The sequence below is a fragment of the Sander vitreus genome, chromosome 4, assembly GCF_031162955.1.
Source record: "Sander vitreus isolate 19-12246 chromosome 4, sanVit1, whole genome shotgun sequence".
Lineage (NCBI taxonomy): Eukaryota > Metazoa > Chordata > Actinopteri > Perciformes > Percidae > Sander > Sander vitreus.
The window spans coordinates 19,109,723-19,136,485 of record NC_135858.1 but is presented as its reverse complement, the minus strand read 5'-3'; the positions used below and the strand labels follow the sequence as shown (position 1 = coordinate 19,136,485).

The window sequence follows — 26,763 nt, the reverse complement described above, 5'->3', positions numbered from 1 at the left end:
TCTGGGTGCACTTGTTTCTGACGGTTCAACCGCTGCAAAGGACCAGGAGGCCAAGGCTTGAACGGCGGGAGAGGTGCGGTGTTTCTGGAGCCATGGACTACCAACAGAAACTGGCCGAAAAACTCACCATCCTCAATGAGAGAGGGGATGGGGTGTTAATACGCATGAACTACATTAAGAAGGTGAGGGAGAATAGGAAGATTTATAAAGGCAAATGGTCTGTTTAACAGAAATAAGGAACTTGACTTTCATCTCATATGCTTACGCCTAGGTAGTTTTGTCAGAATTTGCACCTGTGTGCAGTTATTACACAATACAAACGTATATCTAAGAGTAAATACTGTATATCAGTTATTCACTGCTTAGGAATAAATTAAAATGTAATGATATTTAGAAATGTATTCATAAATGTATTTTGTCATATTCCATAGATCTGTTAAAAGGGAGCGAGAGCTTGATTGTATAAAGACTAATCTACATTTGCATCTACAATACAAATAATAATGATTGTATGAAGCCAAACATAATAAAGTACTTTTGTAATACACGAAAGTAGTGCAGAGTATGAGGATGCAATCCGACGGTAATAACCCAGTAATGTTATTATGTTACTCAAAATCAAGAAACTCTCCAGGGGCTGTAACTTAAACTGCAGTAAAGGAATGATGTGAGATAACTGTAACAGCTGTATACTTTGTTGTATAGACAGCACTGTCTTCCAACTGCAACTGAGCTTATTTCTCCAAAGAGGAAGTGCAAACAGGAAGTTAGTCTGAGCTGTCATTACCTCAAATGTCAGTTATTCTGAACAAAATGCTGTGAAACTCACACATCAGACTAGATACAAAGAGACCAGAAACATATTATGAAGCAATCAAAGAATGTCATTAACTAATATACTGTACTCTAAGGTGACACTGGTGAGAGTAGGCTATGATTGGTTATTTTGACAACCCACACATATCTGGATGTGACATGCAGGAAGTGACATTCTGGTCATTAGAAAACAGAACATGTTTTGTTTACTGTGCACATGCACACATCCCCCTTTCGGTAACCCATTTTGAGAATGTGTATGCATGTACTTTATGGCTGCATTTATCAAGAGGAGAAGTGGACGGACAGTCTTATTTTGAGCCCAATGAGGATGTGCTGAGCATGCATGCATATTTTTTTTCTCGCAGTCAGACTTCACACTTGGGAGCTGCTACACAGTCTTACATTCAGTTTCTAAACAGCCTCACAGGAGCAGTTCACTGTAAGCTATTCTGCTCAAAGTCTCTTAAAGGGTGGGTGTTGTTGAGGGAGGTGGGGAGAGCATTATTATCCACTCTGCCCACAATCTTCACAGCTAGTCTATGTCATAGAATGCACAGCACATGGTTGCAAAGCAAATCAAGTATTCAACTGCCAAAACCTGAAATACTGTATGACAAAAACTTAACCGAGCATTTTAATATGATTATTGAAGTTGAAACGGGTTTTTCTTACAAATCGCTTTTTTGATTTAAAAAAAAAAAGGATGTGCAAACTGTTCACATCTTTATCTTTTCCTAACCTCTGTTACAGACCTGTGCAGACCCTAAGACACGGCTGTCCCTCCTGACAGATAAAGCCATGGAGCCTGCCATCAAGTACATCAACAAGAAATTCCCCAACATTGACTTCAGAGGAAACATTGTATGTAGCAAGTATGATTGTGACAGTTATTTTTTGTAATCACAAGCTAATATCTTCTGATCTCAAGAAAACAAATTATTAATATTGTATTATGAAATTGTAAAACAAATTACTTTTAAAAACAAAGTGTTATTAATGATCAGTGCTACCCAATCATGTCATCTCTGGCCTTCCAAAACTCTATAACACTATCTCTACAATAAGTATATATGACATGCCTGACCAAGTTATTGCATGTTGCAGTTGTAGTATTATAATTATTGATATTTGCTATATGATATATAAGTATCTTTTATTATGTCCATACTATGTTCATATCTTTGTTTATTTCATGTTAACATTTGCATATGGACGATGGTTTAAGTAGCAAGTGAAGCTAATTAACTTAAAAGAAGGACGGCTTTTCTCACAATGTTAAGCTTCATAATACCTGACCAGTAAAGAAAAGTTATCATTATTGTTTTTGCAGCAAAATCTGACCGGCATACAGCGACAAAAATCTGAAGTGTTGGCAGCTACAACAAGCTACTACGACTCTTTCCTGGATGTCATAGAGTTCAGGGTGATAGTTTCTCTTTTTTCACATAACATGACAAGATCAACAGCAGAGGAAGAAACAGAAGCATAACATTACTACATTAACAAATTGTGAAAACAATGAAAATGAAAAATAAATATATATTATTCTTTCTTTCTTATGAAAACACAAATCTGACAATAGAAGACAATGATGGTGTTTGCAGTATTCTATCTCTTTCCTGCTTTTTTTGGTTTCCAAAATATATTTACATATAGATTGGTTTATTCTTATGTATGAAAATTATTGATTTTATTCCAGATATCAAGGACAGTTAGCTCACTGGGGTTTGGTGCTGCTTGTTACACCTCCCTTCACATTTGCATATTTCAGTGATGGAGGTCGCAGTAAGGCCCATGCATCCTCAGTATTTGTAAGATTGAGAAAAATGCAATCATTATGTTACAGAAATATGCAAATATGTAATGATCACTGCTTCAGGAATCTATGAAAAATGATGATGTGTTTAGGAAATAGGGCTTAACATGATTTAAATATTGCTTTTTGTTGTTGTATGTTTTCTAATCTATTCCTTCTCTGTTCTTCATTAAGGACCACGTTTATGAGTTGCTGAACACCATAGATGCCTGCCAGTGCTTCTTTGATATTGTAAGTATTCAATATGTGGCTGGTAATTGTTTGAGGTCAGGGTAAGCGATGAGGTCATGCACAACATCTGCTGATAATCTGACAAGCTGTCAGTCATTTCTCTACTTTTTATTCATGCTGCTACAATGCTGTTTACTTCTTACTGCTGCATACTGCAGGTTACCTTTTCTCTCCTCACTGCCCACAGCCTTCTCCTGTTCAGTTTATCAGGTTTTTTTTAATTATCATAATAAAGTGGCACCTCTTGCCTTGTGCATTATGTATATCCTACTGTATATTTCAGTGATGAGTGTCTCCTATGATCTGGTCTGTACAGTTAATCTGGGCATTTTAAGCACCTCACAATGCTTTTATTTATTTGGGGAGCATCTCTCAGCGCATGACCTTTTTTTCTTTCAAATATAACTGCAGATCCATTTGTCGCAATAAATAGTGACTTAAGTCTCTTTGAATGAACTGTTATTATTGCAGGCATAATGCATTTCAGGGTAATTTGTCTTTGACACCCTTTAAAGGACATATGCTGCAATTCCTTTTTAAACTGAAAAATAATATTAAAGTCATATTTCACCCCAAATCTATCATAATTTAACTAACCCTCTCAGCTTGAAAGGTGACCATAGTGTGCTTAGTGAGGGAGAATAGTTACAATGGAATTCCATGGAGGCAGGTTTTCAGGTGAGGAAAAGTACAAAAAAAAAGATCTTTTACTTTTTAACTTCTGTCTCAGCATAACCCACTTCTGTCTGTATGTCTGGTAAGTTTCAGACGCTCTAGATAGATATAGCTAAATATAGGTTGTTTAAACAATTTTCTCTGTCAGTAAGGGAACTACAACCATTTTACAGCCACTTATATGTGTTTTATATTCCAAAAAAATTCAGCTGATCTCTATAAATCTATATGCTGGCAAATGCTTAAGACAATACAAAAAAAAGTTTAAAAAGTTTTTTCAACCAAAAACACATAGGTTCCAACTGTGAGTGACAGTTAATTGTCTCCATTACCAATGTTAAATAAAAATGTCTTTCTTGTAGGTCTCCACGTTAGCTCTACTGATAGGAGGTGGTTTCAGTAATTTCATAACTACACTGATATTTTGATTTCAGGCAATTAACTTTGACTTCACCAAGAACTACTTGGATCTGATCATCACCTACACGTCTGTTATCATAACGCTCTCTCGCATCGATGACAAGAAGGCACTGGTGGGAATGTTCAACTGTGCCCATGAGATGACCAATGGGAGCAGGTGAGAAGACATAAAACTGCTTGATGAAAGCAACATGGACTACAAAGTAAACGGTGGGATGGATGCGTTTACCTTTTACGCATCCCTATTGATCGAGATAGCCTTAGGTCAACAAAGGGTTGTATTTGTTAAGTGCAGCTTTCTACTTTGGCTACCACAAACACTTCATTTAAGAGCTTTCATTAAAGCCTTTATGAGGTTTTGCATCTATCAATACGGCTATTTCTCTGATCCTCATAATTAATTAGAATATGAATTGCCGCAGACATCGACAGCCCACCACTAACCTTTTCTGAGTACCAAGTGGTATTCTCACATTTTAAGTCTGCCCACTTTGCACAATATTTATTTATACACTCCAAAATTATGCTTATCTAAATTTGAGACGTGAGCAGGCAGCACAAACATACCCATTCAACGTGCACGCCACACGCAGCTAAACCTCTTGAGAGGGAACAGTTTCAGCTCTTCAGTATTTCAGCCATCCAATAATGAAGCCGTAGAAAATTATGTAATTTATGAAATACCATACTTTTATCATCAGTGAAATCCTTGTAAGGGACTCTAGATTGACACAATATTGACAATGCTGCATTATTATAATGTCCTACTTCTTTTCCCTGTCCTTGATTAATTGCATACTGTAATGAACCCTGCAGTGACCCGTCCTACCCACGGCTTGGCCAGATGTTTGTGGAGTATGAGCATCCTTGGAAGAAGCTCACTGAGGAGTTTGGCCATCACACAAGGGTACGCTCAGTGTAAAAATAAATATACAATACAGTACAAAGCTATAAACAGTTAAAGAGTTGCTTTAATTGACAGGTGGATGGTGGCAGAGTAAAGTAAACAAAATGTTCAGCTTAATTTAACTTTGTTTTTTTGTTATCTGTGTTTATGTTCACATATTTAAACACACAACATAAAACTAAATGGATGTAAGTATGATATGGCCACTCAAACATTACACACATAGAGTACTGAATGTCATTGTTGAACATCTCATCCCAAAACCATTATTTGTATTATTATCTGTATCGCTGATACCTTAATAGTACAAATTATTTTTATTTTTACTTACTTCTCCGACACTGGCAGTTGCACCGGTCTGTGTGACTCATATTGTAAGATAAGCCTATTTGCAACAAAATGTAATCACAGCTTTTGAGCCTCTGACTTGTTTTTGCCATAATTTGATGTGAAGTGTTTCCATCTCTCTATATCCCTGTCATTGTGCCTCGTCCTCCGTCTCTGCCTCTCTCCAGCTTCCTCACTCACTGTTTCCCTTTTCCTTCTCCATCCCTCTGCCAGTCTGTGACGGCGGCCTTGCTCTCTCTGAGGATGGTCTATCCACGCAGGAACCTGCCAGCGGAGCAGTGGCGGAACGCCCAGCTCCTCAGCCTGCTCAGTGCTCCAGCTGCCATGTTGGACCCAGCCTGCTGTGAAACTGTGAGTCCGCCCTCCGGTCAACTCTCCTCCTGTATTTATCTCTGTCAGAGGGAGAATGAAAGAGGAAGCTGGGTAGTGTCCAAACTATGGTTTTTCCAGTGATGTCAGGCACAGAAATGAGAGATGATGGCACAGCTAAATGATGCAATAAAAGTATGTGTTGTCTTGAAAGTCAGATACAGTCCACTTAACATTAGTAGCGCTACAGTATGCCTCCCATTATAGAGCTATCTTTTAGAAAATGATTTGTTTTATTGTCTTTTGACCTTCCTGCTCTTACCTGAACTTGTATGTCTACCTATCTCCCTTTTCTAAACGGTTCAGTCCTCGGCCATCATCTCTTCTGTCTTCGAACACCATTATGGCCCCTTTGATGTAATGTTGATCCCTGTTTTGCCCGTGGCTTTCTCATATAAGAACCACTAATCCAGCCAAGAAAGGGACCTCCAGGCAACAACTTCTTATGAAAAGATGCCATACATTTTAATGCAAATCACAGCCACTCATTTAAAGTCTTTAGAGAATACTAATAGGTATCTTGAGCTGTATCATAAAATGTACATTTTTGCATTTTTTACAATCCACATTTAGGGAGGAATAGTCAATTATTTGTATGGTGTAGAATCTCCAAAAACTATTGATTTTCTTTTGAAGGCGGAACAAGAATCGATTAGCAATTATGCCAAGATGCTGATGGCTACCAAATAGTTAAACTGACAGAATTTTACTTCAGTAATCTTTGTACATGAAAGGCTGCTGTGAATGTGTCTGTATTGGCAGTTAATAAGCTTGTTGTTTACCACAGATGGCATGTGAATACCTGTCTATGGAGGTGATGGAGCGGTGGATTATTAGTAAGTATTCCTGTATGATAACTGCATCTATCTTTTCACTTTATACAACTATATAAGCATTGTGCAGCATTTTACAACCTGTTCTCACTCCCAACTCGTAAAATACTCACGCTTGGTCAGTGGCTCTCAGTGTGGGATACTGATGCAAAATTCACCCTATAGCGTCTGTAGGGGACGCACCGGACAGAGCAGCAGCTCGGCCGCAGGGCTGTAAGATAACGTAGTTTTAAGAGTGACAACGGTAGCAAGTATAGTACGGTAGTATGAAAGTCCTAAAATCCGTGTAAGGCGGTCGGTTGGGTACAACACAGGACTTTCACCAAAGAGACCAGGGTTCGTGTCCCGTGCGTCACTGAAATGTACATTTTGTAACCCCACCCACGATCTTTTCCTAAACCTAACTGTTCCATTGTCATGCTGCATGTCAGTTAAATGTGCATCCCGACCCAGAGCGTCAAAAATTGACACCAATAGTCCCGACCCACAGCGTTAAAAAGTGACGCCAAGGGTCCCGACTTTTTGCATCAATAACAAACGCCAAAGGCACCTGACCAAGCGTTGCTTTTTGACATTATAGGAGTGAGAATGTGTTGCATTTTAAGACATTTGCCTGTTTTGGTTTAAACACATTTCAGACACCCTGACATCTTGCACGTATATAAAAATGCAGAACTACACACAACAACAGCATACTGTATTACTTGTTGTATCTTAAATGTTGCTGACTGTGCTTCTTGTAGTCGGCTTCCTGTTGTGCCACAGCAGCCTGAATACAAACCAGGCGTCCCAGGAGCTGTGGAAGATGGCTCTGCAGAGCGGCCTCTTCCTCGTCCTCACCAGAGATGAAGTACTCAACATACACAAGGTCTCCGAGGACCTTTTCGTCAGCATCAAAGGGTATGTATACTGCACGGCTGCAGTATGAGAAATAGTCCTGGTGGATGAAAAATAATTTAAAAAGCAAGATAACAATGGATGCAAGATAATGCACCCACATATGTCAGATAGTTAATAAAGCAGAACTAATTTAAAGATGTAATTTAAGTACTATTCTCATTTCACTGTAAGAGTCCTGAACTGTTGAGGACCTCTGCTCTCTTTGATTGCTCATTAATTGTGGATATAAAGAGCTGGGCTGAGCTTATATCAGCAGCCTTAACGACCAGATACTTTACAGATACAGTACATAACAATGAAGGTATGACTTTTAGGGGGAATTATTTTACATCACATTAATACACAGATTGCAAATAATGCAAACTTACTTGAATGCAACATTCTAGTAAGTACTTAAGAGAAAAGATATATATATATATATATATATATATATATATATATATCTTTTACATTTTGAAGGCAACTATTGAGTATATAAAGTATATATTTCTTTTTCTCTCCCCTCCTAAAACTGCTGAAGCTAGACCAATTTAAAATTAGTATAGCATGTATTGTAATCACAACAACAAACAAAGTGCCTACATTTCATTACATATCTGCCTGCACATTGTGTCAATGACAATAAAATTTAATTGAATTGAACTGAAGTGACAACAAGAGTGAGGGTTGGGACCATAGTGGATAAGCCTGGAATATAGACTAAAAGTTAGAGAGAAAAGGTGATGAAGGTGATATGATATACTAATATTCTATACTATATACTAGAGATTATAGTATAGTATTAACTGGTTACAGTGTAAGACTTATTTGTATTTTTCACAAGCGTCTCAGAAGAAACTGATTCCACTGCAAAGTTAATACATGCCAAGACAAAGATAATTTAAATTTGAAAAAAGTCGACATTCCCTATAACTGCATAAAATGCCATACAGTTAATTAGCTTCTTATCATATTTGTCAATTTTCTTTCTTCATTTTTATCAGATATAGCAAGCGAGTAGCAGACATCAAGGAATGTCGTGAGCATGCTATACTCAACAGGTGAGACCAGCAGGAAACTAAGCAACGTTTTTACCACTTTTGTGTCATAAATATTCATTGATGTGTATTTACTTTGAAATGAGCTGTGGGAACCAAATGTCCACATCTATTTCCTGTGTTATTACCAGTGGAGCTATGCACAGAGAGAGGAGGCATTTTCTGAGAGGAGCGATGAAGGAATTATTTAAAATTCTGGAGGATGAACCTGGACTTCTGGGACCAAAGGTAGAAGCGCGGTAATGAGCATAACAGCTGTGCTCGAGCAATTTAAATAATTTCATTACTGCATGTTCAAAATGAAATTCTGGTCATATAACTTATGAAAAACAGTAGGCTATATTTCATCCAGCTTCCATCCTGCACATCTTGGACTCTGGGGAATATTTGAACGGGGGGTGGTGGTGTTCTTTGACTGAGCTAAGATTCTTTACTAACATTCCTCTTTCTTCTCTGTTCTGTGTGCCAATCAAATCCCAAAGGCCCTGTTTGTCTTCATGGCTCTGTCATTTTCCCGTGACGAGGTCCTGTGGCTCGTCAGACACTCTGAGAATATGCCAAAGATAAAGACGCCCGAGGACTACATTGACAAGTAGGACATAGGTGTAGAGGAAGTAAACCGCTGTGGAGGTCACACTGTGTCATTTTAGTGTGCAAAAATCTGGCATCTATAGCAAGTTCTCCCTTGCTGCAACTTAAGATGTCTGTCCACATTGCAGCTTCTAGTTATTTAGTAGTGCAGTTATCCTAAAGTGTGCACAAGAGATTTTTACAATGGCTTATTTCTTTTTTTGTTTTTTTACAAATTTTAATTATGAAAGGTAGTAAAAGAGTTAATTGTTAACAAATGTTTTGTGTTAAATTGCTTTTTTCTGTGTTTTTCTTCCAGTCAGATGGCAGAGCTGATGTTCCACATGGAGAAGTTAAGAGGTCTGATGACAAAATACAACCATGTAGTTCAGCGCTACCATGTCCAGTACCTGGCGCAGTTTGATGCATTGGTTCTCAATGACACCATTCAGGTACCTGTAGATATATATTGCATGGACTGTACAGTATAATGTGCAACATACAATTCTGTGCATTTTTCTTTCATTTACTGAGGTGCAGAGAGTGGCAGCATATATTTAGAAATCTGTTTTTTCCTCTGCAGAACATCTATGTGTGTCCAGAAGAGGAGTCTGTCCTGATGACTTCATTTGTCTCAACCCTCTCTGCTCTGTCAATCAAACAGGGTAAACACAACAACATACTGCAGATTACCTTACCCAATGTTTATCTCTGTTTAAATGCAACATGAGAACTTCCATTTGAATAATGGTGGATTCAATTTTACTCTGCAGTGGAAAACAAAGAGGAGTTTGATTTCCGAGCACTTAGACTGGACTGGTTGAGATTGCAGGTACAGTAGACAGGTTTGTTGCAGCATCATCAAATAATCACACAATATTTAAGGTTTTCTTTGTCTTCTGTTTTAGGCCTACACAAGTGTGAACAAGGCCCCTCTTCCAATAAAGGAATACCCTGACTTAGCGAAGGTGATGAACTTAATTCAGTTTCACACCAGGATGGTGGACAGTGTGGAAGAACTATTGCAGGACACATCTGAATTGTCCATACTTGGGTCAGTCTCTTCTCTTCTCTTCTCTTCTCTTCTCTTCTCTTCTCTTCTCTTCTCTTCTCTTCTCTTCTCTTCACAGGTGGAATAACTTGATATCTTAACTGTTTATTCTCTTGTTTGTTTCCCAGTTACTACCCACGTGTCTTTGAGAAGATGTTTAGCCAGAGCAGTGAGGAGATGACCATGAAGCGTTACCTCGTGGCCTTCCCAGCTGTCTGCTCTCACTTCAGCCAGTGTGGACACCCTCTCTGCCCAGAAGAGGTCAGTGTTCAGTCATTTGCGTACCAAGCTATTAATCATCAGCTGAGACACTGGTTGCACTTTAACACTGCATGGTGACAGCAACATATCTTTGTATTCATCCATGACAACTTTTTTAAATTATACTTAAATATAGTTTGAAATGTTTGCCAGTTCAAAGAGTCCGGCCTAAAACCGAGCCTATACATTAAACAGTGGAGTAAATGTAACTATAGGAAAGCTATGGGAGACAATATGCCTTCTACCTTTTGTGTGCGTACTGTATGTGTGATTTTTCTGTGCCTTCATACATACCTAACTGTGTCCTCTGTTGTTGTACATACAGTATATGTATGCTAACATACTGCACTTTGTTTGTGTGTCTAGACAGAGGCAATGGAGAAGAGGAGTCTGCACCTGTGTGTGACCTTCCTGGAGCAGATAGCCAAGCAGACCAGCAGTGTTGTGTTAGAGATATGTGCTGAGCAGGGCAACCTCAATGACCAGGTGAAGTCCATTTCAGGTTTTAAAAAACTCATTATCTAGCGCAGATGGATTCCGCCATACTCCATATCCAAATATAATCACACTAGTCTCAGCTAGCCATCAGTGGGTTTAACTGTAGCCAGTGGACAGACTTGAGAATTTAAATGAAATGATAAGACAGGTCTACAACTCTGGAGTTGATGTTTTTCTGATCCCTTGAGGAAAATATGTGGAAAGTATTTACTTCTTGACTGAGTACATCCAACATGAACGCAAAACTTCCAAGTTTGTCTTTGAGCATGTTACCCAATATTTGCTTGGCTAAATTTGTCCTCCCTCTATCTCTCTCTCTTTCTTTCCCCCTTCTTTTCTCCTTCTCTGACCCCTTAGCTGCAGGCCAAGCACTGTGCCGAGGCCATCAGCGCAGCTCGCCATAGAAAGCAAAAGAAGCCGGTGCCAAAGAAGGGAGAGGTCCAAAAAGAGAAACCAGGCGCTGAAAGCCTGAGAAAAGACCGGGCCGTCGTTACCAAGTCAGCTTTTCTTTTTGTTTCCCCCACTTTCTCTACTTATCTCTCTGCCTGCTCCTAATAATAACACTGAATTTGCAGATGTTTTAGAAAGGTGAAATTATTACATCCCTGATTTTGGGAGACATGCAGCATTATCAACAGCACTTGTTCCAGGCAAAATGCACTCAAATAAACATTTGTCAGCGTTAATGCAGTTCATGTTGGCTCAGAGCGGCTGACATTTCCAAATGATCTCCTTCACCCCATGACACTTATGAGAAAGACAGGATTAAAATGCTCTAGTCTATAAGGCATTGTTTGTTTGGAAATGTATTACTCTTCAAGTTGAATCAGTAAGGATTGACAGGTACTGAAACAAGCTATTAAAAAATAAGAGACAAAATGTCTCAGTGTATTAAAAAACACATTTTATGTTGGTGTTTTCATTGTTTTGATCATATTCTGCATGTAGCTACAGTTCGAATGCTCACTAATTAAGTCTGAAGATTTGTAATTCTGTCTCTCTCCCTCCTCTCAGTTTTCCTCCTTGCTGCCTTTAATTTGGAGATTTTTTTTACAATTCACCACCGTTTTTATTACCTTATTTGTCTGAGAAAAACACATCCATGTGTCCTAAAGACTCCCTTCCCTCTCTCTTTCTCTCTCTCCATCTTCTACTAGTGTGGACAAGATGCATCTGATGCTGACAGAGCTCTGCTCCTGCTACAGCCTCTGCAGTGACTTTATTGTCTTCGACCATATTGTCATTCCCACAGAGTTCCTCCTTTCCCATCTGGAGATACGCCTTTCTGAGTATGTTGAGTGGGGATGGGTATTATTATATTTGTCTGAAAAATTGGATGATGTGATGAGTCCTGAGGGTGTTTAAAAAGCCCCTGAGGTAACATTTGCAATTTGTTTCTTCCCCTATCTCATGTGGAGCAGAAGTTTCATAAACAATTAGTGTCAGAAATGTGCTAATAACTGACATGAGCGCCTGCTTTCATTGTGAAAGGGACACATTGTCCATGTACTATTGCTTCCTCTGCCAGTGCATAAATGTGCTGTACAATTGTACCTCAGTGTATCAACATTACACTGTTTTGACTTTATGTCCACTCTTATGCTTGAATGCCCACATGCACACTGTCCAGTTGCCTGGCCTCCCTGCTGAACAGGGGCTGTAGAAATGTTAAGCACTCTGATCAGGATGGGACAGAGCACTAGGAAAACTCAAAATCATTTCAAGCTGCATTCTCTTCAAATTGTCACTCACAGATTTGCACACAGTTTTTTTTTGTCCTCTTGACAATTAGACAATCAGTTGGAGCTTGTCTATTGTGAAATGTCTCCTCCATTACTATGATGAACCCTGCTTTGCTATCTGATTCCTCCATGTCAGGCTGTGCTGCACCCACTTAAAAATCTGAGAAGAGATCCATCATGTCACTCTCTTGCTCTGTGTCATTTCAGTGCTAACTGTTATTTAGATTAGGGATTGGTACCAGGGCAACCTAATGTTTCTGTGTATATGCTCTGCTTTGTCTCCCTGTCTTTGCTGATGATTATCTCCCCTGTCACCCTAAAATTAGCGCCCTTGAGTAGCAGCATGCTCGCAGTGATTGGTCCTTCCATGGCCAAAATTGTAAATACAGTCTAGTCAGGGAGAGAATGAGAGAGAATGAAGTGCCCTGTCAAAAAAACAAATACAATTGAAGTGAAGCCCTGGAGCAGTGAATGTGCTGACCTAATGAGAGTATAGTACCATGCCACCATGGCTCGTTTAACCCGTTTTAAGGTCCCATCTGTCCGCCCTCAGCCCACTCTGGCCTGGTGATAAGTGACGTTGGATAAACATGTTTCTCCAGGATCATCGTGAGAATGGCCAATTACAACCAGACCACCCAGGAGATAGCCCGTCCCTCTGACCTCCTGGCGGGGTTAAGAGCCTATACAGCCAGCCTGTACAGCCTCTCCAGCTACATCAATGTGGACATCACCCGGCTGGTGAAGAACATCTTGCTGCAGCAAACACAGCCGCTGGACTCACGTGGAGGGCAGACCATTACGACCATCTACACAAACTGGTGTGTGTAATAAAAATAGATGCATCTACTCTATGCTACATGCATGTGTCCATTTAGAACACATAAGTAGCACACACAAGCACATCCTCTTGGTCTCTCTCACTTTCACTCTCTTTAATTCAAACATCTGTTGAGTAAAGGTTGAAGAAGTTTTGTTTTTTTATTTTTCTGCACTTCAGGTACCTGGAGAGTCTCTTGCGTCAGGCCAGCAACTCCATCATCGTGCACTGTCCCACGATGCAATGCTTCATCAACCAGGCTACTGACAACGAACCAAGTTTCAGAGCAGAGGAGTTTTCAGATGTATTAGGTCAGAGTTTAATTATAATAATTTAATCCCTGGCATAAATCAATGTCAATATGAGCCTTACGGTATATCTCTCATTACATCTGGATGAATTCTCATAGCTCAAGTTAAAAGTGCTACTACTGGAAATAAATTTCTATCACCTCCGGCTTTCACAACAAAGGGCGTACAGGAAATGTGAGACAAATGATAGACAGCCTAATATAAGGCTTATTTAGCTATTCACTGACTTTCATTGCATGTTTCATCGTAGGATAAAGGAATTCAGATGACAGTCATCAGTGACATTCAGAGCTGAGTATCCATAGTAACAACTCTAACTTTTGGAGAGGTTTACTATGAACTTGTCCATGTTGTACACTAAATAATGTATTTAAGTCACTGCAAGTTATGGAGAATTTGAGTCGCGGTTGTAATGTGGTAACAGTTTGCCAAAAAACAAACACCTTGCTACATATTTATATTATTTCCTTTTAATATTAGAAGGTTTGCAAGCAAAAAGACATCAGTTAGATAGATTCACGTTTTGCTGACACATATTGTTTACCCTTGACAGAATCAAAAAGTTCCCCTGTACTCTAAGGTTTAATGATCACGTGCCAACAGATCCAAGACATGACTCGCTCCTAAAAACTTGAGATCTCTGTGACACTACATGCAGAGGGAATGTTATTGCTCAAGACGATGTGGAGCTTGTTATTGTGGAGGTGTTTTCTTTCATGCTGCCTGTCATGCAGTTTATTCAGACACTTCCTGGCTAATGTAGAATTGAGTATTGCTAATCATCTCCCCCGCTCTTTCGTCCTTGCCTTGTAACTATTTCAGCATCACTTGTCTCTCCTCCACTCAGCCTTCCTTTCTGCTTACACACTACTGTACCTTGAAAGAGCACATGCCTCCTTATGGCTGTATTAAGGCTATATTCACTCCACTTGGCTCATGCTAACATTATAGAGATGCATACATAAGTCATGCACACCCACGTTAGCTTGGAGACCACTGCACTTCAATAGACGTCCCTGCACAGTGTCATCATCATTGTCTGTATTTATTCTGTAGTAGTGAGGTATCTGCGTGCCTTACAGTGACTCACTCACCGAGCCATTAACACCTCCAATTTTAACCACACATGTCCTTATCCATCCATATTCAGGCAGAGATGTTGAGCTGAGTGAAAGGTCTAATAGCTGCAGTTGTCTCTCTCTCATTGATTCAGCTACACTCACAAATCAAATGTTACCTTTCTTATTTTTGTCACTGTAGAGAGTCAAGCTTTGTATTAGACTCATGTAAAAACACCACAGTGACAAACAATACGTCTCCACCTGAGTTGGTTTCTGTTGTGCATTTTTGTAAACGGCTGCTTGACATCAGCTTAAAATCAACTGAGATCTGTGTATCACTCATCTCCCTCAATTCATGATCCTTAAATTCTTCATATCACCTTCTGATCAGAGTTGCAGGCCCTGGCGGAGCTAATTGGTCCATATGGCCTGAAGTTTCTGAGCGAGAACCTGATGTGGCACATCACCTCTCAAGTCAGTGAGCTAAAGGTACAGTATGATGCAATGGGCTTGTTTTAAGGACCTAGATCAGTGGCCTGCTGACTTTGGTATACATTTAGGATTATTTCTGTCCTACAAAGGCAGAGAGCAGTAACATCAGAAGCAGTGTAGTTAAGAAAAAATAGTTGTAAAACTTTCAGTTTATGCCCTGATTATTTTACCTTCCAAACAATAATTGCCATTGACACTAATACCTAAATACCTAATATACTACCTATATACAGATAATCTATTGCACTATGCATTATCTACCAAAATAATACTTTTTACAAACAATCAGTCAAAAAGTCAAATTCAGGTCTTAACTCCATTGACCAGATGTGTAGTTTACAAAGGTACAGTCAAATATATGAGCACAGTTGTAAAACATAAATGTTTCCTTTGAGATGCATTCTAGTGAATTATAATAATACATTCTAATAATTCACACCATTCTTCATTTTGCAAGAAAATGTGTGCATCTGGAAGCATTTTTTGTACTTCAAAGCGACCTTTATCTTGTCAAACTCATGTATCTCTTTTAAAACATTTGCTACTGCTGTAGCCTATAGGCTAATGTGTCACAATTTGACACCTATAATCGAAGTAAGGAGCTCTTACTGAGAGACAGATCTGTCACAGCTATAACCTCTCGCTATCATATCTTCCACCTGAAGGTGATTTTATCACTCATCTCATTTCCTTCTCTTCTGATAGAAACTGGTGATTGAGAATATGGACGTCCTGGTACAGATGAGGAACAACATTGATAACCCCGAGGAAATGGCCAATCTGAAGAAGAGGCTCATAGGTGAGAAGTGGAGACAGGAAGATGAAGAGGTATAGGTGGTTGAAAAGGAACTAATGAATGAAGGAGAGGTGGTGGACAAAGTACAAAGTGAGGAAAGGAACAGAGAGAAAAGAAACAATAACAAGAAGCAAAGGATGGGTACTCCAGATAATTCACTTGAAACAGAAGCCCTTATCATTTCTCTACTGACTGACATACAAGGGAGGGGACTACCATCAGTACTTTCAGGCACCAATGGCCAGGTGCAAGACAAACTAAATACATTGTTTTTAAACAATTAGGGAATAGCCACCCCTCAATGTCTTTATATCAAGTCTCTTGAAATTCTTTAGGGAGCCATTAGTCAGAAGCAAAAGCCCATTGAAAGCCTAAATGATAAAATGTATCTAAATTTTTTCTTCATTTTTGTCTAGATGTCCTTTTACAAAGCTCATATAAATCGCATGATAAAATCTTGTTACTTGGTCACCTTTTTCTCAAGCAGCACTCTCGTTTTCTTAGAGCACAGAAATTAATTGCAAATTTGCAAATAACCAGGTGAGATGTCAGACAGTTCAGAATGATAAGCCAACATCTTCTTATTCATTACAACAGCAACTAGTCACACATCCACCCAGAGTGGATCTCATCAGTTTTAAATGCACTTCTAGGTGGAGAGAACGTGTTGAAGAGGATGACCATCATTGGCGTGATCCTGTCCTTCAGGTCGATGGCACAGGACAGTCTGAAAGATGTAATGTTCAACAAGACTTTATGATCATTGAAACTGGCTGATAAGCTGATGAAAATGTTTCTAATAGAGTTTTTTTTTTTAAGCCTCAAAATTCTCAAGGTTCACTTCCTAGCTTTTCACTAGCAAGGACCACACCATCAACCAGATACGTTTTGAGAAATTTAATAATGAAAGATGATTGGAATGTGAGGCATGAAATCGCTGGAATGCGAGAAGTAAAGTCGCTTGTAGTCATCATTTGACTTGATGTTGACTGCATTTGGGGGAATTCAGTAGGGAATCCGCCGTAGCACCCAGGCACGACGGACCCCGTTTGGACCTAAAGAAGAGGAGAAAAGAGTTGAACAGAAAGAGGGTGGGAGGGACAGGTGCAGAATGCGGGAGTGAATAATAGGAGAGGGTTAGGTGGGTATTTATAGGAATACTGGATGAGGCATTTTTGAGGTGTGGCCCTGCTCTTGAAACTCTGCTAGGTAGCGTCAATTCTGGAGCCTTTAACTGCATCTCATAGTCTTCATCAGCAGTTGGAGTTGCACAACAATTTGTATATCTGTCGAAATCACCGCGACCGGCGGAAGGCTCTAGAAATAGAGCTAGTAAGTGGACCTTGAGTTAAGATTGTCTTTCTTTTTGGTCAAAGTTTATAACAGTTTTACTTTCTTTTTTTTTAAAGACCTATAGAATAACAGGTTATAGTACATTATTGTCCTGTAGTGTCCCTGTTTATCTTTTCAATATTTAAAACAATAGATCATTACCTAAGAAAACCTAAAACATCATCAAGAGAATTATGGTTCTATGCACTGCATCTCTTGTTATATAGAGCTGGAAGAAAACTGACTTGCTATATAAAGGCTTTCCCTCATCATGTACTGTATGATCACAGTAATATTGTTTCATTTAATCCTATAGGTCCTGAAAAAGCATTGCCCGTATCTGATCGGGCCCATGGAGTGCCTAAGAGACTTCATCTCTCCTGAAACCGACATCAAGGTAAAATACTGCTTGTGTATTACAACTACACTCTAGAAACAGCATCCATATGTTGAGATCCCACAGAGGACTTGAAGTGCAATAATCAGGGTCTAACTGTGCATGATTCATCACATCACAGTTTATCAACAGTATTAACAATTTATTTTCACTGGGCCGACTTATTGAGGGAGAATATGGGTTGAAGGCATATTATTGTGTTTACATTCATCCATAACGTATTTACATTTGAAACTGGGGAATTGACTGATTTCCATCAGAGGTTAAGAATGAAGAATATATAGACAATGTGCAACAGCTGATCTGAGAGATGCAGAGGAACAATTTTTTTCTATTCTCTAGTACCCACCAAATTAAATTCCTTATCTCCCTCTGGAGCAATCCATGTGACAGTGAGCCATGAACTCCCCCTCCCTTACTTACGTCTGGCCTCAGATTGAGGCATGACAGCCGTGCCACAGCCGGGGCCAGCATAACCCCAAAGACGTCAGCAGCCCCGACGTGCCTCCGTGAGAGAGACTGTGATCGTCGCTGCAGCTCTGCGGTCTAAACCACATCAGTGGAAACATTCTGCCCAGAGCTAACCATGCATGCAACCAGAAATAGGGCGGATCAAAAACCTGTGTGTCATGACAATGGCACCCATCGCTGATTTAGTGTCATTACATGTACAGTAGGCCTATGTCACTTTTGTGGCTGCTACATAAAATGCAAAGCACACCTCATTATCCTACTCATCATGTTTTTGTGGTTTTATCAGTTTATCAGCAATAAATTGGAACTAAATTATGAAAATTGAAATGGTCCATTGAATTTAAATTACACTTCATGTCTGCATTATGCACCTCTTTGCTGCAGAAGTGTCAAACTGCCTATTTTAGCTGCACTTCACTTAATGCTTTATGACCTTACAGGTGACTCTAAGCGTTTTTGAGCTGGCTTCTGCTGCAGGGTTGACATGTGATATTGATCCTGCCCTCGTCGCAGCTATCCGCAGTATGCAGACAGGTAATGCTAAAACTATTAGTGCCACTATGTACATAGCTTGATCTAATGGCTTAATGCAGTCATCGGGAAAATAGAGTGTTCTTTCATATCTTAATGTTTTCTTTGAAAAACCGGCAGATAACACGTCACTTGATGAGGAGTACAAGCTTTCCTGTTTGCTGCTGGTCTATATCGCCGTGTCCCTGCCTGCCCTGGCCCTGGACTCCAACTCTTTCTACAGCCGAGAGCATGGAGGTGCATATCAATTCATTCATGTATATATATATATATATATATATATATATATAATTAAATTCCTTTTTTCCTTTCTACATTCAGTCTTATTCATTTGCAATGCTGTCTGCACAAACTTATTGTTATTTTTGTCATTTGTCTGAGATTCAGATTTTGCTTTTACTTGTGTGTTTTGTGTTTTTTTTGTTATTTAATGAGCATTGTTGGAGGTGCCTGAGGCCTAAGACTTTCATTGCCAATGACTACTTCTGTTATTGTTGTGCACATGACAATAAAGAATCTTGAACCTTGAAAATACTCATCGCTACCTCTTCCAGCCATTACGTACAGTACCAGCTGTTGATACTGTATAAAAAATGTGCTCCACCCCGAAACATTAGGCTTATTAGCATCTCTGTGCATCATACTTTCCAGTCCGACTGACGTGGTCCGAAGCAAAGTATGTTGGTTAACGAGAAACACGTTTCTGTTGAGAGACTTTTGTTTAGAGATAAGTTCGGCTGACGTGCATCGATACAGTTACTGTTGGCATGTGGCCCTGCTGACCTTAACTGCTTGGCTCCGAGCCTGGACCATTAAGAGCAGCAAATAGCCGAGATTTCTATCAAAGCACAGGGTGGCGTTTGTCTCAGATTATTTTCTTTGTCTCTATTTTCCATTGGCATGTTGGAAATAGATTTACCCTGTGAGCCTGAGGAAGTACACTCAGTATACTTCCTCTCTAGTGTTACGGATCACTGAGTAATTTTCTCTAACAAAAACGTCCTCTCTGTGGCTAGAGATACAGGAGATGCTATTCTGTTCTTTGTATTAGTCAGTATTTAATGTTGTATTTTCATTTTGCTCAGGCCACAACAACAACATCCACTGTTTGGCTACAGCTATCAACCAGCTGGCTGCTGCCATGTTCACTGTTCAGAACAAGAACATAGAGCAGCACCTGAAAGAGTTTCTCCTGGTGAGTGGCAAACATTTTATTAAGTTTCTTACTATTCAAATTCAATAATAAGGTCAGATTTTACCTAGTCTATATCCACGACGTCCACTTCCAGGATTGCTCCAGTGCTGCCCATGATGTTGTGATTGGTTTAAAGAAATGCCAATAAAGCAGAGCATGTTTTTCTCCTGCTGTGTGGACTAGCCAGACCCTCCTCTGCAGAGCTGTGGAGGAAGGTCTGACAAAGCGAGACTAGATTTTACCAAATGTTCTGTCTTCACAAATTAGTAAATTAACACAGTGCACTGCTTGGGGTCACAACTTTAGGGGTAACAACAACCTTCATAGGAAATAAGAAAATCCAAATTCTGCTACATACATTTTTGTTTGATATTTTAGACTTTCCTCAAATTTTTGCTTTTTTGTGTGTGAAATACTTTACTTCTTCAGGCCTTGAAAAAAGAAGCCTGAGAAGGGAAGAACCCTCTTCAATTGAATTGTGCATATCTGACCTGCAACCTGTAAAGAGGGGTCTTAAAGTACTCATATTATGCTCATTTTCAGGTTCATAATTGTATTTAGAGGTTGTACCAGAATAGGTTTATGTGGTTAAATTTGCAAAAAAACCACTATATTTTTGTTGTACTGCACATTGCTGCAGCTCCTCTTTTCACCCTGTGTGTTGAGCTCTCTGTTTTAGCTACCGAGTGAGGCATCTCACTTCTGTACCATCTTTGTTGGGAATTGCACATGCTCAGTACCTAGGTAAGGACAGCTAGCTAGTCAGTTGCAGAGTATGAGGGTGTGCAATGCTAGCAGCTAGGCGAGCATTATCACGTGTGTTACAAAGTGACGCACGTTTGTCACGGAAGTAAAGGCTGGACTACAATAGAGCTGTTTGGAGCAGTTTGTGAACAGTGTTTTCTGTCCCTTTGGGGTGGACTTTGGGCTTTTTGACTTTGGAAACCTATAACATGCACAAAAAAGATATATAACACAATAAAGGAAAGGGAAAAAGCCAAAAAGCATAATATGAGACATTATACATTAGTAGACATTGCTTTGTATTAAGGAGCAAGCAAAAAGGTCAGGAAGAACTGACTTAAAATTGTTACAAAGAAAACACAGATGATCATGGCATGGTGCAAAGAATCATACATCTTCAAGCCATAAATGTAATAGACATACGACACAGGATTAATTGTTTCTTGGGCACAGTACTCTGACAATATTTCAGTTTAAGAACTTTTTAAAAACACTGCCAACCTTTGCCATAGTTGAGGTTGAGTCCAACAGTGTAAAAATGTTCCAGTTGTTTGATCTTGTTTAACTTTGTGTTATTCCACAGCTGGCCTCCTCCACTCTGCTTCAGTTGGGACAAAACGCGGAAAGAATGGAGAGCAAAAACCGAGATTCCATCTACCTGCTCCTACACGGGGTAGGCTTCCTAGTTCTAACCTTTGCATTTTAAATTGACAATAAGACACAATTAAAAATACACCATTGAGCAACACTGTTGCACTGCGTGACAGTTCCTTCATTATGATGAACATGGCTGCAGTGGTTTGAGTCAATCCCACATACAACGTCCTGCTGCCTTAAATACTCACTAGCACACCAAATGTGTATTAATCCACTGCTGAAAATAGTCCCAGTATTTTCTTCTGTTTGAGTAATGTTTGCTAAAAACTACAGTGCCCAGCTGTTTAGGAAATTACTCATAGGGAAATATATAGTGACATAAAGATTTACGTTACCAGTAGAAGTAAATAGACTTGGATTTTGGTGTTTTAATGGGATTTGTTAACAATAAGAAAGAGTTTTAACACTTTCAACACTAATTTACTCAGATTGTGGAGGAGTCTCCGTTCTTGAACCAAGACATGCTGGAGAGCTGCTTCCCATATGTCCTGCTCCGTAACGCCTACAGAGAGGTGTACAGGTCCTACATCGTCACTCTGGGCTGAAGACTTTGTTAAATATTGTAACCCCTATTTATCTAACATACTATTTTAATGTGCATGCATATTTTGTTTTCATTTTTCAATCTCTTCTTCATACAGGGCTGCACATTTACTCCGCGTTAACCATGACCCATTTGTTGATAATTCTTCCTGTGAGTCAGCGTTCCTTATGTACCCATTACAAAAGATTTTGCAAACTCTAGCCTTACTTTCATGGCGCTTATCTGCCAGTATTATAGTGTAGATTTATGACTGCTGTAGTAGCAGTATGACTGCTTGAATAATTCAAAAGCAAATCACCTATATTCTGTAACATCTCTCTAAAAGTTTATATATCAGTGCCATGCATAAAGAAACAAATGTTTTAATAGATTATTGTTTTAATAGTTGGTGTATAACATTATTTCCTACAACATTTTCCACAAATAAAGATTATAATAATATGCTATTTGTTTTCTTTTTAGTCTATTTTCAACAGTGTTCCTATTTCCAGTCTGTCATCCACCCTCGATACCCTTCCACCAATCCTCCTTAATGTACAATTTAAATGATGCACTCTGGTTTTGCAGAACCAAAAGAGCTTGTTGCTATATTTTGTTTGCCTCACTGGAGATCTGGATCTTCACATCCAATTGGGTGTAGTGTGTGTGTGTGTGTGTGTGTGTGTGTGTGTGTGTGTGTGTGTGTGTGTGTGTCTGTGTGTGTGCGCGCGCACGTGCACATGCAAGTTTGTATTCAGCGGCAGAGGGACCCAGCCCCCTCACAAGAGCTTTACAGGTTGAATTCCCACTACAGGCAATACTTATGTGAACGCAGTTGAACATTTATGAATAAACCCATGAGGGATCCTTAAAACAGCACATAACCAAGTCATATTTGATGTAAAATCACAAACAGAAATAAGCAGTATGAGTGTGTGTTAGTCTCACAGACTAGAAAACAGACGGGCCTTAGTAAGATAATGAAGTAGCCTATATAATGTGCCATTTAGAATAAATGAATGATAATGGCCAAAAGTACAAATATAAGATCCAGTTTAAAAAAAAAAAAAAAAAAAAAAAAAAAAGACATTTTCTTTCACTTATAATTTTGTTATGTGGAGAGGGATGCCAGATGGGAGGTTTGCTCATTCTTATTTCATCATGCTCTGCATTAGGCACCAACCAGACTTGTAAGCTGCCTCTTTTTCTCCTTGTGAGATCCTTAATGGTTCTGTCATTTCTTTTTACTGTTAAAGATTTTATGGGAGTGTTTCCTGTCTGCTAGTGCCTCATCGCCAGCATTGTATATGACAGTAACACTTTACTTTAACCCCTCTCTATTTAAAATTTATAAGCGGTAAAAACATTTAATAAATGGTTTATAACACACTATGTTGTAAGCAGATATAACAATTTATACTCCTCCTGAATGGAGGCTGGTGTATAAGCAGATTATAAATGACATTATGGTAAAACAAAGTTGTAATAAGTTGTAATTGTTGACAAATGTTGTACATAAACATGTATAATGTCCTTATATATGCTTACAACTACATTATAATGTGTTAACCATTTATTAAATGGTTATATGCTGCTTATAAAATGGCATTAAAGTAAAGTGTCACCGATATGTTTTCTTTCAATGCAAAAATACTTACAGTACATATAAAAATTATATTATAAGTAGTTTTAATAGTACTTGTAGTGATAGTATCATGTGTGTTTTAAGGCTTTGCATGCAAATGAACTGTTCCCTTGCAGCTCCACAGTGAATCCTGTCCTGAGACTAGGAAGACAGTTAATGCTGGAAACTCTGTTGCTGATATAAATACTTTGTTGATTGGGTTACACAGAGCCTCTCCTGCTGACACTGAGAATTACACACACAAACACACACACACACAAACACACACACACACACACACACACACACACACACACACACGCATGCACGCACTCACACATACTGAAAAATACATAGTACGCATACACGGAATAGACTATGAAAGTGTAAACAAAGAGAGTGCACATTAACATAAACTACAGCACTATACACACACACATTCAAACAGAGGACACATGCTGGATTTACAGTAATACACAGAGGCTCAAAGCTTTTACTCACACACACGGTCTTCAGCAGTGTTCGGAGCACAGGTCATGACATCAATTAACAAGATACACAGAGCAGACATGTCAGTCTCTTGACATGGAGGACCACACTGGTCCACACAACAGTAAGACTGCCTTTAATGGTTTATTTTTCTTACTCTACACTTGACTACAATTTTTAGTAACATTCTTGAGTTGTTGTGGACCATGAAGATTCAGAAGGATTAGATTTGTTTTTTCAGTTTATTCTTTTATATTTTTTCTAATATACTTTCTCTAACTACTTAGAGAAAGGCATGATTAGGCATGCTGTCTTTTCACATGCATTATGATCTTAAAGGGTTGGTTCTCCCTAATTACAAACAGATTTTCTCACTTACCTCTGAGATTAATTTCTTTTTAAAGTATATTATTTTATATAGAAACAAAAAGGTGGGAAGCAAACAAAGTACGTACAATAGGACACTATTATTATATTACTTAAGTAAAGGGTCAGTTCACCCAAATTACAAAAACTCACATTTTACCCTAATAGTTATGGTTCTTATAGCATTACAAATGTACTTTTAAACAAAAGTGAGAGTCGTCATCCATGCTAGTGGCTCTGAGATGCTGTACACAGGCTGATGGCTAAATTTAGCATGCTAGCATGCTAATATTTGCTAATTAGCACAAAACACAAAGTGCAGCTGAGTTCATGTATTGAACAGATACAACTTTTTACCTAATGATGGCAGAAAATCAGGGCATCACCAGAGTTCGAGGACATGAATGTCCGTCCTAAATTAATGGCAATCTATCCAACAATTTTTTGAGACATTTCACACAAAGAAAGACAACCTCAGAGTGGCGGAAAAGAAACAGTCAGTGGATCATCAGCGTTTGAAAGGTTTCATCTTCTGGTAACCATGAATGTCTGTACAAAATGTCACAGCAAACCGTCCAATAGTGGTAGAGATATTAGAGTCTCGACCAAACTGGTGGACAGACCGAGCGACATTGCCATCCCTAGAGTCACACTGCTAGTGTGGCTAAAGATTGGATTAATAATGTGTCTTTTAAGAGACTTGTTACTCTGTCTGATCCATATGACACACTGTCAGTAGTGTTCAGGACTATTCCTTTGGTGAAAAGTAGTTCCACTGAAAATTGTTTGCATCATTTTCCTTAGATTATTAATAACAATGGGAATGCTGTTCCTAGAAAGAGAAATTACATTCAAAGTTTAAATGTGATTTTCTCTTTAATCAAACCAAGATGGTTGATTCGGTGTGAGGTTCATCCCAGAGAAATAAAAACAGATAATAAAACTTTTGACCCTTTGACCATCATCACGGTCAAAAAAAGCATTTGACTTGGGCAAAAATCTATTTTGATTTGACTCTCTTGAACATCTCGTTCCCATGCAGAGACACATCACATTTAAGATTTATGGTGCCACACAGTCAGATTTCTCTGTTTGAAGTGTAGAGAGTAGTGAGTAATAATGGGCTTGTGTCAACTGAGTGGACAAAGAGAGAGATCAGAGGGTTTGTCATCATCACAGGAAGACTGAGAAGATGACGGACAAAGACTAAGGAAAGCAAAATAAAAGCGTGCAAGAGGCAAAAGAGAGCTGGCAAACACACAAACGGAAATTAGTTTTGAGTATTTTAAGAATTGTAAGTGCCACAAGATAAATTACTCACACGCAGTCTTTAATTTACATTTTTCACTGACATCACAGTTAGAATATGAGTGTAAGTCTACCAGGAGCATCATTCTCTGGCAGTTCTACGTGTTGACTGTCCTCATTGCTTTTGGTAAAAAACAAAACAGCTCAAAGTGACACAGGAGATGGATAATCATATGTCACAATGTTACTTCTCTTCATTTTTGCAAAATGTCAAAGAGCATGGGAGCATGAGAGTCAGTCTGACCCAGCAGCCAAAGCAGTACAAGCCAGGAAGGAGGCAGACAGCAGGCAGGGGGTTTCCCATGCAAGCCACGTTGTCGCACCGCTCTCACAATTCTCTATAAATAAAGACTAGTAATGTATTCAGGACCTAAAACCATGAAAGTGTCTAAGGCCGTCTTTCATTGTCTTGTCTGATGTTGCAGGTGTGTGTGCTTTCCTGTTGTGGTGTCTTAGCGGACAGAAAGCTGTTTTTCTCTTTACTGCTCAGAAAACCCAGCTGACATCAATTGTTGTGGCATTTCCAATACAAATATTTTGACACTGCTGTTAAAGTAAATTATTGATATGATCTTAATTGTGATTTGAGCTTTGTGCTGTTGATTGAAGCTGCCACAGCTGACTTTGTCACTGCAGGTTTTGTATCTTGGTGTTATGCGCTCTGACACCATACTTATTTTTCTTTCTGCATTATGAATTCTGTGAATCAACTTTAGATAAAAAAGAGCAGTGAAAAAAGCGGCAACCTGTCAAAGCAGTCAAAGAAAATTTATTTTAAATGTACAGTAAGAGTGCCTTGTTTTGCCTCTCACATTTTCTGTTTGTGCAGTATCGAGAACAGCAGTTCACCTGGGTGGCTTTTGAGGACAAACTTTGTTTATGTGTTTTGGTTCAGGTAACTCTGGTGGGTTTCAGTGAAAGATTTTCTATGTAGTTCCCTAATTTGTGGCTGCGGTGGAAAATTCTCATTCGGGATTTGAGTACACGTGGCTTGAAAGCCTCGAAGTCAACACTTCATTAGTGTGTGAGGTCAACTCACTCACACTTCACACAACGGGTGTACACATATACACAAACACTCACTCACTCACTGACAAAGACACGCACACACACACACACACACACACACACACACACACACACACACACACACACAGTTTGGGCCT

General features: G+C 39.1%; 1 protein-coding gene across 1 annotated transcript; it reads left to right on the top strand.

Moving 5' to 3' along the window:
• On the top strand, positions 1 to 22,272 carry nckap1l (NCK associated protein 1 like). The gene is made up of 31 exons (XM_078248863.1): positions 1 to 182; positions 1,570 to 1,680; positions 2,150 to 2,242; positions 2,810 to 2,866; positions 3,976 to 4,118; positions 4,778 to 4,868; positions 5,430 to 5,567; positions 6,373 to 6,421; positions 7,162 to 7,318; positions 8,302 to 8,358; positions 8,487 to 8,583; positions 8,838 to 8,947; positions 9,245 to 9,377; positions 9,509 to 9,590; positions 9,699 to 9,757; positions 9,834 to 9,979; positions 10,105 to 10,237; positions 10,604 to 10,723; positions 11,093 to 11,232; positions 11,893 to 12,024; positions 13,080 to 13,298; positions 13,478 to 13,608; positions 15,061 to 15,158; positions 15,867 to 15,960; positions 16,611 to 16,693; positions 17,606 to 17,686; positions 18,601 to 18,694; positions 18,812 to 18,928; positions 19,777 to 19,886; positions 21,214 to 21,303; positions 21,716 to 22,272. Exons 1-31 carry the CDS (start codon positions 93 to 95, stop codon positions 21,830 to 21,832), a joined length of 3,372 nt encoding a protein of 1,123 aa, XP_078104989.1. The 5' UTR covers positions 1 to 92; the 3' UTR covers positions 21,833 to 22,272.
• The last annotated feature ends 4,491 nt before the right edge of the window (positions 22,273 to 26,763 follow it).

Excerpts from the sequence above, each read along its gene's own strand:
- nckap1l (XM_078248863.1), top strand. The coding sequence starts at position 93 with ATGGACTACCAACAGAAACTGGCCGAAAAACTCACCATCCTCAATGAG. Across the intron at positions 10,238-10,603 it reads ACCCTCTCTGCCCAGAAGAG|ACAGAGGCAATGGAGAAGAG; the intron begins GTCAGTGTTCAG and ends TTGTGTGTCTAG. Across the intron at positions 19,887-21,213 it reads ACCTGAAAGAGTTTCTCCTG|CTGGCCTCCTCCACTCTGCT; the intron begins GTGAGTGGCAAA and ends GTTATTCCACAG.